The 17,607-nt window shown below is 40.7% G+C and overlaps 1 protein-coding gene across 17 annotated transcripts in view; it reads left to right on the top strand.

Annotated features, from left to right (window-relative positions):
- Positions 1-17,607, top strand: part of RIMS1 (regulating synaptic membrane exocytosis 1) — a 753,464-nt gene that overhangs the window by 531,248 nt on the left and 204,609 nt on the right. For all 17 annotated transcript variants that reach the window (XM_033935996.1, XM_033935980.1, XM_033935991.1 and 14 more), the window contains one exon: positions 3,870-3,982. In XM_033935996.1, the coding sequence (XP_033791887.1) occupies positions 3,870-3,982 (113 nt within the window). The remainder of the gene's footprint in view (positions 1-3,869; positions 3,983-17,607) is intronic.

Raw genomic sequence — 17,607 nt, 5'->3', positions numbered from 1 at the left:
TTCTCTCTTATGAAACAATTTATTGTATATTAAAAAGTGGGGTGTTATTGCAAGAACTGATAGTTTCAGGTTAATCTCATGAACCATCTGTAGTAGATTTAGTGATGTTGAAAAGTTATCAGCCTATCCAAGAAGAGAATAACATGGATATAGTTCAGTCAATGATCTGAAACAATGCGAAAACATAGAATTTTGTTTCTACAAATTAGCACTAAGAACATAAGCAGTGGCTCTGCTGGGTCAGACCAGAGGTCCATCATGCCCAGCAGTCAGCTTGCGCAGCGGCCCATCAGGTCCAGGACCTGTGTAGTAATCCTCTATCTATACCCTTCTATCCCCTTTTCCTTCAGGAAATTATCTAATCCTTTCTTGAATCTCAGTACTGTACTCTGTCCTATCACACCCTCTGGAAGCGCATTACAGGTGTCCACTACCCTTTGGGTGAAGAAGAACTTCCTAGCATTGGTTCTGAATCTGTCCCCTATTAATTTTTCCGAATGCCCTCTCGTTCTTGTAGTTCTTGAAAGTTTGAGCATAAGAACATAAAAAATGCCTTCACCGGATCAGACCATAGGTCCATCCAGTCCGGTGACCTGCACATGCGGAGGCCAAGCTAGGTGTTTCCTGATGAAAACCTTGATTGCCCGTATCCCTCAATGTGATTTGCAAGAAGGTGTGCATCCAACTTGCCCTTGAATCCTAGAATGGTAGTCTCCATCACATCCTCTTCCAGGAGAGCATTTCAAGCGTCCACCACTCGCTGTGTGAAACAGAACTTCCTGACATTTGTCCTGGGCCTGTTGCCCCTCAGTTTCAGTCCATGACCTCTTGTATGAGTCACATTTGACAGTGTGAATAACGATGTTTCTTGCTCTATTTTGTTGAATTCTTTAAGTATTTTAAAAGTCTCTATCTTATCCCATCGCAGTCTTCTCTTCTCGAGGGTGAACAATCCCAGTTTTCCGAGGTGTTCTTTGTAGCTCAAATTCTCCATACCCTTTACTAGCTTCGTTGCTTGCCTCTGCACTCTCTCCAGCAGTGTTATATTCTTCTTTAGGTAGGGAGACCAGTGTTGGATACAGTATTCCAAGTGTGGTCTGACCATTGCTCTGTAAAGTGGCATTATGACGTCCGCCGATCTACTCGTGATTCCCTTCTTTATCATGCCCAATATCCTGTTTGCTTTCTTTGCCGCCACTGCACACTGAGCCGACGGCCTCAGGGTCCTGTCTATCAGTACTCCCAGGTCCTTTTCTTGTTCGCTCTTGCCCAATGTTACACCTAACATTTTATATTCATGTTCCTTGTTTTTCCTGCCCAGGTGCATCACTTTGCATTTATCTATATTAAACTTCATCTGCCACTTTTCCGCCCATTTCTCCAGCTGGTTCAAATCTCTCTGAAGTTTTTCGCTCTCCTTTTGTGACCCAACTGCATAGTTTTGTGTCATCTGCAATCTGTCCCTCTCCATTTTCTCTATGGCTTTCATGATCTTGTAAGTCTCTGCTTTTCCAGGGAGAAGAGCCCCAGTTTCTCCAATCTTTCAGCATATGAAAGGTTTTCCATACCTTTTATCAAACGTGTCGCTCTCTTCTGAACCCTCTCGAGTATCGCCATATCCTTCTTAAGGTAAGGCGACCAATATTGGACGCAGTACTCCAGATGCGGGCGCACCATCGCCCGATACAACGGCAGAGTAACTTCTTTCATTCTGATTGTAATACCTTTCTTGATTATACCTAGCATTCTATTCGTCTTCTTAGCGGCCGCTGCGCACTGTGCTGACAGCTTCGTTGTCTTGTCCACTATTACCTCCAATTACTGTTTAGCTTGTCCCCCATATACTGACAAAATAAAGCTCAAAATTTATGAAGTTGGTTGGTTGGACTGAGAACTTTTTGGCGGCCGTTTGAAGATCTTGAACCTGGGTCCTTTGGTTTACAGCCTATAGCACTAACCACTAGATGACTTATTTGATATGTTTGCTGCTTTGATCAGAATACCCATAATACCTGCAGCTGACATAACGCCTGGTTTTCTTTTCCAGTTTCACTTTTAGGGGATAGAGGGGCACAGCAACCACTGGGGCATTTGTGAACAGTCATGCCTTAATTCCTCCAGTGGTTAGCTGTTGAATTAGAGCAACTTTTTGTAACCTGGACATGACTGAAACAGGTCTAAATAAAATCATCCTTCTTTTAAGATATGAACATTTCTTCCCATTTGAAAATCTCTGTTGGACATCCTACTTTAAGGCCCTCCCTAATCCTACCCAAAACATGCCTACGACATGCTCCCTTGCTATTTTGATGAACTGCAGTGTGGAACGTTTAAATTCTGACTTTCCAAAATCGGGATTTGGACATTTTTAGCAGATTGATGTCTGCACCATAATCTTTACTACTAGTTCTTTTGAGGTTTTGAACAAAAATGTAGATGAATTAAAATTTAAATGTCATAGATCACAACTATTGCATGCAGAGAATCCTTGGGTAGAAATGTTGTTTATAAACCAACTAAATCTATCAATCAACCCTATTGTACATATTAATTTTGTAGTGCTCATCTGTAAACTGTCACTGCATTATACAGTATTTGCCTTTCCTTAAGGTACTTCCCTTTCTCATGATAGTTTCACTTCTAAAGTACACCAGGACTTTACATTGCATTCAGACTTCATCTTTTTCTGTGGGAACTGGTAGAAAATAGGAGCAACCAGTGCTGACAAAGCTATAGACTTCAATAGACATTGCTTTTTTATCTTTATAAATGAACTGATTTGTCAATAACTCTTGATTTATTTAGGTTGCCAGCTCTTTTTTTTGTTGTTGTTTTATTTTCTAATCATTTAACTACCTACAGGAGTCCGGGTTCCTTCTTGGGGCTAGAACATTCCAAAAGTGGAATTATCATAACAAGCACTTAGGAGAGGCACTTAGGAGAGACACAAAAGCAGAGTAATTTCAGCTCCAGTTATTGTACTCATAGTAACATAGTAGATGATGGCAGATAAAGACTCTAATCTAGTCTGCCCAACTTGATTTAATCTAAAAATTTACTGGGTTTTTTTCTTCCTCTTAGCTATTTTTGGGCAAGAATCCAAAGCTCTGCCCAGTACTGTTCTTAGGTTCCAACTACTGAAGTCTCTGTCAAAGCACACTCCAGTCCATCTACACCCTCCCAGCCATTGAAGCCCTCCCCAACCCATCCTCTACCAAATGGCCATATACAGACAGACACAGACCATACAAGTCTGCCCAGTACTGGCCTTAGTTCTTCAATATTTACAATTATTTTCTGATTCTAGCTCCTCTGTGTTCATCCCATGCTTTTTTGAACTCCGTCACTGTTTTCATCTCCACCACTTCTCTCAGGAGCGCATTCCAGGCATCCACCACCCTCTCCTTAAAGAATTTCCTTACATTGCTCTTGCAGTATTCCCTGCAAAATGTTTTCTATAGCAGTAAAACAGGGTAAATCTGGGAACTGTGTTGCTCTTTAGATGAACCTCCCAAATGCAATACCTTTTTTCCTTGCACAGAAAACATTCCCCCATTTTACAAAGCCATGCTAGCGGCTGCTGCTGCGGTAACTGCCCCGAAGCCCATAGAGATTTAAAGGGCTTTGGGGATTTTGCCGCACGTTGGCCACTAGCACAGTTTTGTAAAAAGGGGGGGGGGGGGATTATTTATACTAATGTAGATGTGAATTTTATATTTTATTTAATTTTTAATTTTTTAGACTCCCCTCTTAATAGAAGCCATTCAAGATGGATTACAAATATAAATAAATACAAATCTCAAATATACAAATTAAAATAAGTGAAAACATCAACTAGCACTTTTATTGTATCCTCTTCTCATCTACAGAGCACATCAACAAGGAAGCCCAATGCAGTCGTCTCTTGCGGACTCGTCCTTCAGCAGTCGTAGGGGAAGACAGCTGCCACAGGTTCCAGTAAGAAGCAATAGTGTAGAACAAGGTATCAAAGGATGGGCAGTGAGCAACTTTTAACATCATGAGTTTGATTCTTTATGTTTTCCTGACTTGGAGTGGTGAACTTTTTGTCAAAGTGATATGATTTACTATATGGTATGACATTCCTGTCAAGAAGAGACAAAAAGAATAATTCAAAAGTCTATAATAGTGATTTGTTTCAAAATTCTCCATTTAGTTTCTGTAAATTAACTTTGGATTCCACTCGAGCTTTGCAATACCAAACATTAAGCTCACATGTGTATGCATCTGTCATGCACAGCTAAATATTTCTTGTTTGGATTTAACAGTTTCATTTTACTGATGAACAGTCACACTAGTTTTAGCATTCTGAATGCAGGAATATAATAGTGTAAGGTAAAGCAATAGTGTGCAATGTGGTGGCAATAACATTCAATTGTTGCTGTCAATAGGAAAATATGATCGAAATTGTAAATATTTCAACTACAGACCATAGTATGTTAGTGAATCAGAGAAATCAGAAAATTGTTTTGGCCTATGGAAATTGAATAGAATTGATAAACCAAATAATAATTGTGGCAAATGCTGATATTTAGGAGAGAGATGATTCATAAAGAAAAGAAAGTATTCATTGTGATCTGAAAAAAATATGTTTGGTGCATGCTGTGTTACCCCAGTAGGATCTTTGTTGTGAGACTTGGGACCTCACATTTGGGTTTACATCAAGAAAATATTGACTGCTTTCACCTTGTTCTGAACTTGGCTTGTTAAAAGCACATAAATGCACTGTTAATAATTATAGAATCAAAAGCTCCACCCAGGGAATCCACCTGCCTTACAAGAGTTTTCAAATGTAAACTATATCACTTTAATTCTCTTACCCATCAGTCCCCTCTCTCCACTCTGAAGTGTTTGAAATTAGAAGAGTTCAATTCGAGTTGAATCTATGTGGATGAAATCATTATTATTATCAAAAAGTCTTCATAGCTCTTCTTGTCTTACTGTATTGCTGACTAACCCCCTCTTTTACTAAGGTGCGCTAACCGATTAGTGCGCGCTAAATCAGTTTTCGTGCGCTATTCGGTTAGCGCACCTTGGTAAAAGAGGAGGTAAGTTTGATGTAACGCCAACCTTATATCACTTGATTGGAATTTTGATGCTTTTCCCAATCAGAATAAATTCTAGAAAGACTTTCGGACAAGAAAAAGTCATTGAACATGTACAAATTTTATGAGCTTTTCCTTATCTGTTAATCCCAATAACATCCATTAAAACATGTTCCTTCGTCTACATCAGTTCTTTATCTTTAGAGGTCAGTTGCGCCAAAACTGTTATACATATTGTCAATTTATGTATGTCTGGGCCACTTATCGCCTACATATATTCTCTACAGACTTTATACCAAGGATTAAAAGTCAAATATTTTGGGGGGTAAGCTATAGTCTTCTGCTCTTATTGTATATTTAAAGTTGTTGGCTTTTTTATTTATTTATTTTTTAATTCAGATGCATGGGAAGCTGTATCAGGAATAACAACCACAATCCATTAATATCCTTCACTCTATCTAACAACATCTTATAAGAACATAAGAATAGCCATATGGGTCAGACCAAAAGTCCATCTAGCCCAGTATCCTGTCTTCACGGTGGCCAATCCAGATCACAAGTATCTGGCAAAAACCCAAACAGTAGCAACATTCCATACTTCTGATCCAGGGCAAACAGTAGCTTCCCCCATGTCTGTCTCAATAGCAGATTGTGGATGTTTCCTCCAAGAACTTAGCCAAACCTTTTTTTTAAACCACTCTTACTACATCCTCTGGCAATGTGTTCAGAACTTAACTATTCTCTGAGTGAAAAATTATTTCCTCCTATTGGTTTTAAAGTATTTGCCTGTACCTTTATCGAGTGTCCCCTTGTCTTTGTAATTTTTCCTGAATCTGGTACAAGTCCCAACCAGAGTATTACCAGAGTCATTCATTTCCCTATTACTTCTTTTTTTTTTTTTTTTTCAAATTATTTTTATTAACAACTGCAAAGGAACATACAACCAGGAGCAGAATAATCAGAAACATAAAACAGAGCAATCAGAAAATAGCACGGGAGACTATGACAAGAAACTTCTTATGGAAGAATTTAAACTTTTTATGGGGTGCGGGAGGGGGAATGGAAAATAGGCTCCCTCAAAAATGAACTTCACCATACTTACAGGATAGAAACATAGAATATGACGGCAGAAAAGGGCCTTCGGCCCCACAAGTCTGCCCACTCAAATAACCCTCCCCCCTAAGTTCTTCTTTGAAGTGAACCCACATGTTGATCCCATTTGTTCTTAAAGTCAGTCACGTTATTGGCCTCAACTACCTGAAGTGGAAGATCATTCCAACGATCAACCACCCTTTCGGTGAAGAAGTACTTCCTAGTGTCACCATGAAATCTCCCGCCCCTGATTTTTAGCAGATGTCCTCTTGTCGCCATAGGTCCTGTAAGGAAAAAGATGTCTTCTTCCACCTCAATACAGCCAATATCGTATTTGAATCTCTCTATCATGTCACCCCTCTCTCTGCGTTCCTCGAGAGAGTATAGCTGCAACTTACCTAGACGTTCTTCATATGGGATATCCTTGAGTCCTGAGACCATCCTGGTGGCCAACCGTTGAACCGATTCTATTCTCAGCACATCCTTCGGATAATGTGGCCTCCAAAATTGTACACAGTATTCCAGATGTGGTCTCACCATGGACCTGTATAGCGGCATTACAACTTCGGGCTTTCGGCTGACAAAACTTCTCCGGATGCAACCCAGCATTTGTCTAGCCTTGGATGAGGCTTTCTCCACTTGATTGGTTGTCTTCATATTTTCACTAATGATTACTCCCAGGTCCCGTTCTGCAACAGTTCTAGTTAAGGTCTCACCATTCAGAGTGTAGGTTCTGCATGGATTTCCGCTACCAAGGTGCATAACTTTACACTTCTTGGAATTAAAATTCAGCTGCCAAATAGTAGACCAGTGCTCCAGTAAAAGTATGTACTGTGTCATAGTGTCGGGCACGGTACTTCCGCCTACTATGTTGCATAATTTAGCATCATCGGCAAATAATACAATTTTACCCCGAAGTCCCTGAGGCAGATTTCGTATGAAGATATTAAATAAGATTGGACCCAGGACCAAGCCCTGCGGTACTCCACTGTGCACTTCGGACTTTTCAGAGGGAGTACCATTTACCACCACCCTTTGATGTCTGCCACTGAGCCAGTCTTTAACCCATGCAGTTAATATTTCTCCTAGCCCCAACGAACTCATTTTGTTCAAAAGTCTACGGTGTGGGCGCTATCAAAAGCCTTACTGAAGTCCAGATACACTACATCTAGGGACTCTCCCTTATCTAGTTTTTTTGTTACCCAGTCAAAGAAGCTGATCAGGTTGTATTGGCAGGATCTCCCCCTTGTAAATCCATGCTGGTGGGGATCCCTCAGTCTCTCATCATCCAGAACCGTGTCTAATTTGTGTTTAATCAATGTTTCCATAAGTTTACACACTATTGACGTGAGAATTACCGGTCTGTAATTTGCAGTCTCTAACCTGCATCCTTTTTTGTGGAGCGGAATGATGTTAGCTGTTTTCCAGTCTAATGGAACTTTTCCCGTGCTCAGAGAAAGATTGAAGAGCACGGCTAACGGCTCTATCAGGACATCTCTCAATTCCCTAAGCACTCTGGGTTGCAATTTATCCGGTCCCATGGCTTTATTCACTTTGAGCCTTGACAATTCTTGGTAGATGCTGCTGGTGGAAAATTCAAAATTCCTGAACGGGTCTTCTGAGCTCTACCTTGTTTGCAGCTGTGGACCGGAACCCGGTGCCTCACAGGTAAAGACTGAGCAGAAGTATTTGTTGAGTAGTTCGGCTTTATCAGAGTCCGATTCTGCAAAGTTGCCGTCGGGTTTCTTCAGGCTCACTATCCCGTCTGTATTCCTCTTTCTATCACTAACATACCTGAAGAAGGATTTATCCCCTTTTTTTAATATTCCTAGCTAAATTTTCTTCCATCCAGAGTTTGGCGTTTCTGACCGCTGTTTTAACAGTTCTAAATTTCTGTAGATAAGCTTCTTTGACTTCTGGTCGTTGTGATTGTTTGTAGAATACAAATGCTCTATTCTTCTGTTTTACGAGTTCCGAGATCTCCGCAGAGAACCATTGGGGTTTGTTATTTCTCCTCCATTTACTCACGGTTCTTATAAAGAGGTCGGTTGCTTCCAGTAGGGTAGATTTCAGAGCTGACCACATTACCTCCACATCATCTGTTGTGTCTTGGTTTTGCAGCGCCTCAGAGACAAAATCTCCCATACTCTCGAAGTCAGTGCCCTTAAAGTTAAGGACCTTTGTTGATGTGGGGTTCGACCTCGTAGATCCCTTCCTGAGGTGAAACCACACCATGTTGTGGTCGCTGGAGGCCAACGCCTCACCTACCAGAACTCTGTGATGCTATCTCCATTGGTGAGTATCAGGTCCAAAATCGCCTGATCCCTGGTGGGCTCCAGTACCATTTGTTTGAGTTGTGCTCCCCGTATAGAGGTTAGTAGCCTTCTGCTGCTGCTGATTGTAGCTGAAAGTTTGCTCCAGTTTATATCTGGCATGTTGAAGTCCCCTAATAGTACAGTGTCTCCACGGAGAGTGATGGTCTCGATGTCTTCAATTAATTCTTTGTCTATGTCATCTTGTTGTTTCCGTATACAATGCCCTGAAACAGGCATTTGCCACTTCCCCTGGCAAGGTTCACCCAGAGGGACTCTCCTGTATACTTGACACCTGTGATTCTGGTAACTTTGATTTCTTCCTTGATATATAGTGCTACCCCTCCTCCGTTTTAGCCTTCTCTGTCTCGGCGGAGTAAGTTATAACCTGGTATAGCCATATCCCATCCATGGGAATCCGTGAACCAAGTTTCAGATATTGCCACCACATCTAGGTCGGCACTCCTCATTTCCGTCTCTAATTCCAGTATTTTATTGCCTAGTTCACTAAGGTGCTTTAACATCTGTCATTATCATAATTTAATTACAGTGGACTGTGTTAACAGCCATTTGAAGACACATAAATGATTTTTGGGTTTGTTTGCTTTTTTATTTTTATTAGTGTTAAATTTAATGCATTAATACGGGCATTAACACAAAAAAATGAATTGCACCTTCTTGAAAAATATATTAATGTATAGTTAAATTTATTTGTATTAATGGGTCTATATTCACTTTGCATATCTTAATATGCATTGGTTTTCAATAAACTAATAAGGAATGGGTATTTTTTCAGGTTTTAATCTCATTACCTTATTAGCATAAAATTTGCATTAAAAATTTTGTGAACTACTTAGGGGTCCTTTTATCAAGCCACGCTAGCGGGGTTAGCACGTCGGACATTTCATCACACGTTAACTCCCGCTGCCGGCTAAAAAACTAAGGGGTCCTTTTATCAAGCCGCGCTAGCGGGGTTAGTGCGTCGGACATTTCATCACGCACTAACCCCCGCGGTTGGCTAAAAAACTAACACCCGCTCAATGCAGACGTTAGCGGTTAGCGTGGCAGGTGGTTTAACGCGCGGTATTATGCGCGTTAAACCCCTACCACAGCTTGATAAAAGGACCCTTTAATGCTTTGTAAAAGCACTATTAATGCATGTAAACTAGAATGCACGTGCTAACAGCAGGTTAACGCTAGGCCTCACAAACTGTTTTTCAAGAATTAGGGCTGTTTGTCAAGCTAGGAATTACAGCACTTACTTTTTGGGGAAATAAAAATATCCGTTTGCTTCCCTAAAGCCCCTCTTAGATCATGCAGCATTTATATCTAGTGGGGAAGCTATCAATATGGACTACTGTTATGACAGGTTATTTTACCACAGGTTGTACTATTTTAGTACAGGTTCCCATTTTATGCAGTGAGACCCTGTGCTAAAATAGCATGAGTTATGGTAAAAAACAAACAAACACATTTTTCCTCTAACTCTACTTTTCACTTCTCTATTACCCTCCAGGTACTTTAGTTAGATTGTGAGCCTTCGGGACAGTAAGGGAATTTTTCAAGTACCTTTCCTATTTCTAATCTTAATGTATATTTTCTGTAAACCGCTTAGAACCTAACGGATGTAGCGGTATATAAGAAATAAATTACATTACATTACATTTTAATGGTAGCACAGATTGATAACTTTTCTCCTTAATGTTTAATGAAAGTGAAATATCATTTTTCAAAAACCAACATCAAAACAGTATGCTTATCATGAATAAAATATAAATTAACACAAACAGTAAAATAAATAAAACACAGATTGCAAGAAAATATCAATAATTAAAGTGCAATTAACAGAAAAATATCAGTAATACATAATACACAAACAGACGCTAGCTTTTACAAAGCTGCAGTAAAGGTTTTTACTGTGGGCTGGCGACATAAATGCTCTGACGCTTACAGAATTCCTGTGTGCATCGGAGCATTTACCTCACTGGTAGGGTTACCAGATATTACTATTGTAAAATCCGGATCCCTGGCACCCACTCAGTTCCACCTAGCCCTGCCCAGTTCTGCCCCAGTCACACCCCATTCCACCCCATCCTCACCCCCAGCCCCGCCCCCTCAATCTGTTCTCATGCTTGGAGCTGCGTCGGAAGGGCATCTGCACATGCGCAGGTGTGATGTGATGATGTCACACTGGATGAGGATGTCTCACTGGAAGCTTTTCAAAATCCAGACAAAATGCAGGGTTTTGAAAAGCCATCTTGACCTGTCCTCTAAAAAGAGGACATGTCTGGGTAAAACCAAACGTCTGATAACCCTACTCACTGGCCTGTGGTAGAAACTTCTGGCGTGGCTTTGTTAAATGAATAAATCACAAATCAAAATTAAAACAAATGACAAACTGACAAACCAAATTAACAGCATACAATAAGGAACAAAAATACAAGGGGTATTTTTACTAAACTATAGCAAAAATTGAGCTTAGCACACCCCTATATGGTTCTTTTCCATGATCTAAGGCCATTTTTTGCCTCAGCCCAAAAATGGCTAATTTTCTAATTTATTGGTCATACACTAATATTTTACCTTCTATTATCACTAATAACTTCCTAAAAATAGGCTGATGCTAGATCGAGAATATCAATATAAGTGAAATTGAAATAGAGACCTTGGATCTCAAGTGCCCGCTGTTATTTTGCCTTTAGAACAAGTCTTGGCTAATAACTTTCTTGCGGGCTATCATCGGTCCACTTGTCTCTTTTGTTCATTTTTTAAAAGTTATTTTGTGTGAAAACTTTTACTTTTGTAATTCATATTTTACCCTTATCCTAGATTTTTATTATTATTATTATTATAGTACTTAGCTTGGGTGCAGTTTCTCTACCCGGCTGTCTGAGAATGATACAGCTTACGACGGAAGATCTCCATTTCGCTCTCACTCTAAACAAAAAGCTTCTTCAGGAAATGAGCATTTTGCGATTGCCAGCAGTATAAAAACAAAAATAAGGGGAAAAGGACAAAATGTGTTAAATATACCCATATTTATTTTTTTGCCGGAGACTTTCCCGTTCTTGCTTTGAGTGAAAACTCCGAGAAGCTGCCTAAAGCTACCTTATCTTATTTCAATTTAAATTCATTTCATTACGTTTCTGTTAATTTAATATCTAATATTACCATTTGTGTGCAGCCTGTAACAAAAAATTAGCTATTTTATAGGCAGTAAGGACCTGATTCTATACACGTCACTTAGGGCTCCTTTTATCAAGCCGCGCTAGCGGTGTTAACATGCGCGACGTTACATCACGCATTAACCCCCGTGCTGGCCTAAAAACTACCGCCTGCTCAAGGGAGGTGGTAGCAGCTACAGCGGCCGGCGGTTTAGCGTGCGGTATTACGCATGTTAAACTGTTAGCGTGGCTTGATAAAAGGAGCCTTTAATGGTGCTTAACTAGTAGGCGCCGCGCCGCTCCACACAGTTGTCAATCAACCGCTAGGTGTCCTTTATAGATTCACATCTAGCAGCACCTGGGCTTGCCTAGGCATCCTTGTGTTAGGCACCAGTGTATTAGCCAGGGTTTTCCTGGCCTAATGTACTGGAGTCTGACTACAACACCTAGTAATGCGTAAGTGAACCACACCTAAACTAAACTAAACCTTAGGTTTGTATACCGCACCATCTCCATAGTCGTAGAGCTCGGCACGGTTTACAGGAATTGTCCCTAACCATACCTACTTTCCAGGTAGGCATCGTTAGGAAGAGGGTGCCTTGACTTAGGCGTCGCTAGGCGCCATGTGGATATTCCCATGCGAGTTAAATTGATAATTAAAATAATGTTTTTCAAATCAGATTTTAATGGTGTGGTGAATTATCACACCATTTGAACCAATTAGGAACAAGTTGCATGCAGAACTAAGGGCTAGATTCACAAAGCAAACTGATCATGTACCTACCCATCGGTTTGCGACCCCTTTCCATCCGGCCTGATTCACTTAACCTCTCCTGCGATCCGCTTTGAATCCATGCATGCAAATGAGGTGAAATGCATGCAAATTGGACAGCGACCAGATTCACTACACCAAATTTCTGATCCGATTGGGCTGGCCGATCACCTGAAGAAGCAACTGCTGGGGACCAGTTGAAAACGTCTTTCCGACTGGAAGCCCTGCTCTTTGCCCTGCAATCTCTCTTGCCTGCTTGCCCCGAATGCTTCCCTGCTCAGCCCTGCTTCTTATCTCCTGCTGCTCGTCTTTCTGATGCTCTTCTCTTGCCTGCCCAAACTGCTCCCTGCCCCAAACTGCCATGATTTCCTGCCTGCCTGGACTCTCCCACCCTTCCCCGCAGTGCAAGCCCATGGTTTTAACCCGCGGGCTCTAAGCGGGTTAAAACCACAGGCTCCATTTATCTTTTTATTATTAGTGAGGGTGGCAGCTGGCAAGAACGGAACCAGCTTCCTGGGAGCCACGCGGGTTGGGGTCAGCGGCGTTTGGTTCAGTCTCCCCCAGGTCCTGCCGCAAGTACAAAAAAGTTAAAAAAAACAACAACAAACGCTGCTCCTATGGTCTGCGCATGCGTGTGGATCGTGCATGCGCGATCCATGCAGGCAGATGGGGGTGTTCCTCCGATCACCCCCATTTGCATATTTTTGGTTTCTGAATTGATCAGATCTGCCAGGATCAGGCCCGGATCTGGCAGGTTAGTGAATCCTGGCCTAAGATAGATATCGCTAGGCATCCGTGATTAGGGCGCCTAGCGGCTCCTAACCTAGACCCCATTTATAGAATCAGGCCCTAAGGACTCATGTGCTGTGTTAATCAGCACCTGGTAATTTAGCTGCACTAACTGATTAGCATAGACATACCCAGTCTTGGTCCCCAGATCTGCCCGCATGGGTAAAAAAATTAATTTGAAATTTTAGTGCACTGATAGTATGCACGCATGTCAAAGTTACCATGGGATGCCTCAGCATAGCCTGCAGTATACCATTTTAAGCTTCTGTACGCACATATTGGGGGAGAGTGTGGTGCAGTGATTAAAGCTATAGCCTCAGCACCCTGGGGTTGTGGGTTCAAACCTCACTGCTCCTTGTGTTCCTGGGCAAATCACTTAATCCCCCCCATTGCCCCAGGTACATTAGATAGATTGTGAGCCCACCGGGACAGACAGGGAAAAATGCTTGAATACCTGAATAAATTCATGTAAACCGTTTTGAGCTCCCCTGGTGAGGGCTGATTTTAGTACAGGAAGAGGCGGTCAGAGCATACCCGCAAATGATTTCCTTCACTTGCTGCCCTCTCCTGCCTCTCCAGCTGCCCTCTGCTGCCTCCCCAGACGAAAAACCGTATTCGCGATTTTTCAATATTCGCAGGGGTTCCTGAAACGAAACCCCCGTGAATATCGGGGGAGTACTGTACTATATTTATGTTTTCAATATAGGTTTTGCTTTTAATATATCAAAACTATCACATGCATTATTGCGTAACTGTCTTCTGTACTCTGAAGTGTTTATATGTTTGGAATGATGCCATATGTATTTTCATATTATGTTTTTGATACTTTATAAAAAAAAACTTTCATGAACTTAAAAAAAAAAAATAAAAATCACATGTCAAGAGAAACCAAAAAAAGTTACCACCACTACCACATAACATTTATGTGTAACTGGTCATAATGAGAGCGAGCTCTGGTTGACATTTTGAGCCGAATTTTATAAACGGTGCCTTTGTCAGTGGCAGCCTAAAAAACAACTGCCGATTGCGTGTCCATCATGCAACAGTAGGCGATATAAATATAGGCCAGGGTTTTAAGGGCCTACATGTTTGGTGCCTACCTTTCGCAAGAATTACAGCTATGAAGGCACTTTATGACGCCTAATGCCATTTCTGGGGTTAGTTGATGTAAAGTGCCTCTGTAGACGGGAGAACAGTACCCATTTTGGAGGCTACCTTAAGCACTTCCATTTTTCCTAAATCAGTTTTTAATTGGTTTAAAATGATGCTGTTGTTTCTTCGGCAGTCAATTACCTCACCATTTATCACCAATTGAAACAAGTTAGGCAGTGGTAGGACGCTTACCACCGCCTAACTTAAAGCGTCATGACTAGAATCGGGGACTTTATGTATATAAAGGGGTTTGATATGTTATATAATTATAATGAATGCCCTTGAGCAGACCAAAATGTTGTTTTATTCATGATACATTAATAAAATAAATTCACCATTACCCCAGAATATAACAGTTTCTTTTTCAGGTTTATTGTTCTTTTAGCTAATATAAATAAAAAAAATGGAAATTTAAGCAAGCAGAGTTCTCTGTAAACTAAGGGCTGTTGATAACCTTATTCCAATGGTTCCTGTTCTTGATTTATTAATATTAAGCGCTGCAGATGAGAATTTCCAACACTCTTGCAGTACTTTCAGTAATGATTCAGTAATGAGCTATTACTTATTTAGAGAGGTTGCTATAGCCAGCCCATCCTTAATTGTGTCTTATATTTCTTCTTCAGTAGTACTCTTCATCTGTGCCATAAATAAATAGAGCGAGAGGAAGAACTTTATACATTTTGTCATGGCAGTTGAGGAAGACGGTATGTGATTGAATTTTCTATTAAACTTGGAAAGAGTGCTAATGAAACTCTTGAAATGTTACAGCAAGCATACAATGGTGAAACAATTAGCCATGCTCCATACTTTGACACGAGTTCCTCATCAGCCATGATGAAACGTATGAAGTTCATCCTCTCGCTGTGACCCAACAATGAAGACTATGGCAGTCCAACTGCAGATTCAGAAATATCACAAGATCCAAAATAGGTAGAGCCTTACTCTAAACGAGAGGGGTCAGAAAAATCTTGGAACTCTGGATAAAGACCTGCTCTCTTATTCTTCCAACACCACAAGGGTTAAGGGCCTACCAAACTTGTTACAACGAGTGTTTCAGGGTGTTAATCAGTAGGTGGGAACTTGCGGAAGAAAATGTTTTTAAGCGAGTTCACCCGGGTTCAATACCACCAGTAGCACAGAAGTACCCGGAAGACGTTACCCACTTACATCATTTTACACACCCTGTGGGCCAACTTCCTATGAAAACTATAATTTAATATGCTAAAAATTTTTTTGTCTTTTTTAATCTAAATTATTACAAAAAACCTAGCTAACAGCCCAAATGCCCCGGTGTCTTAAATAGTGAATGTGAAGAATTAAAGATCAAAAAATTGAAATCGCTTCTAATTTGACATCATTTGAAAAGTTCCTGTGCTATTCAATCTTATCGGTTTTACCATCATTCATTAAATTACTCAAAATTCAGGAACTTATCGTTATCTGCTGACCGCTGTAATGTCTACGGGGCGCCAGCTGATTGCTCTACGGAGCCCTGTTTCGTAGCCTTCATCAGGGGCAACCTTGGGGGCATCTCCCGGTGCAGTGCAAATTTAAATGCTGGTTCTCCGCGGTGCAGTGCACAGTAAACTAAGCATGACTCGAGCAGGGTCCCAGGGTTCAGCACAAGCCGGGATCAGCTGACAAGCAGGAAACACACTGTCTACCAGGAAATCAAACTGCATGCTTCACAAGAACCAGCACAGTATTACCAAGTCTACTTCTTGGAAAGAAAACCAGAGGCAGTCTCATTACTTTTCAGGCAGTCCTCGTGTGTGTGTATATAAAACAAAATTTTTTTAAAAAAATATATATATATAAACTGCATTTTTCTAATTTTTTGTTTATATACTGTATATATATATATATATATATATATATATATATATATATATACACACACAAAATGAAAAAACTCAAAAATGACACAGGATTCTAAACAAAAGAGAATTGCTTTGCTTGCATATCTCTCATGTACTAATGACCAGAATGTAAGCACATATGTACATGTTGGTGTTCCATGATGATCTAATCTATGAAATGGCTAAATGGAATGGCATATAGTTGAAGGTGGGCATATACATGGGCAGAGCAAAGGTAGGGCACACAATTAACATGCATAAATTCTAGAATACTATAATTTACGTGCATTTTTGTTTACCAATCTAGGTGTAAGCATTTACGCCAGAACTATGAGTGGTGCAAATGGTCATGCCTAAAATCTACTATTTATTTATTTAATACATTACCTGGATATACTGCCATTGCCATGAGTGCACAGCTCAGCAGTTTACAATAAAACAAATCAAAAATAGCAGGAAAAATATAGATGGAAAAGGGGGAATTAGGATGGAGAAGAGAAGGGGTGGATTGATCATGGCTGAAGACTAAAGAGGCGGAGAAGAGGGCAGATAGGAAGAAGAGTGGAAGTTGGGGAGGAAAAGGGAGAAACAAGAGATAAGAATAGAGGGGGCATCACGAGAACATAGAGAATTGCATTACTTGCCTGAAAGCAATCTGTAACAACAGCTTTTTTTTTTTTTTTTTTTTTAATTGATTGTACACTGCTTAGATTTTTAAGCAGTATATAAATTTTTAAATGAATAAATAAAAAGGAGAATTTGGAGCTTATATGATAGGAAAGGGAATTCTACAGATAAAGACCAAGCTAACCCTTCAGCAATGTTGCCACCAACTGCCAAGCTGGCAAAGGAAATTGGTCACTTTAACAGCATTGTACAACATAACTGGATTGGTGCCAGCACATAACCAATTAATTGCTTTCCACCCCTTGAAATTACTTATGTTTGTTTTTCTTAATTGAACATTTATGCTACATGCAATTGGTGCATAAACATCCATTTCTCTTGACTTTTAGAACAGATTTTATGACAGCAAATTCAGTTCTAAAATATTGGTGAAACCTGAGATGCAGTAACGTGCACGTCTCAATTCCTACTTCTGCAGCCTGTCTAAAATGGGTTGTGAAGGAGTGGCCTAGTGGTTAGAGTAGCTGTTTCGGCACCCTGAGGTTGCGAGCTCATTTCGCACTACAGCTCCTTGTGGCTCTGGGCTAGAGAGTTACGCAGGGACAGAAATCCCCCCCGTCCCCCCCCCCGAATCTCCTCCATCCCCGTGAGGAATCCCTTCCGTCCCTGCCCATCCCCCCATAAAGGTTGCCTGTCCCCCCAAAAAGCAGCAATTACTTCCGACAGGCTCATCAATTCCACAGTCTCTTTTGTGTTTGCGGTGCTATTTTCCTTGTG

The sequence above is a fragment of the Geotrypetes seraphini genome, chromosome 3, assembly GCF_902459505.1.
Source record: "Geotrypetes seraphini chromosome 3, aGeoSer1.1, whole genome shotgun sequence".
Lineage (NCBI taxonomy): Eukaryota > Metazoa > Chordata > Amphibia > Gymnophiona > Dermophiidae > Geotrypetes > Geotrypetes seraphini.
Note: the sequence above shows the minus strand (reverse complement) of the source record. Positions and strands in the feature narration are given on the sequence as shown.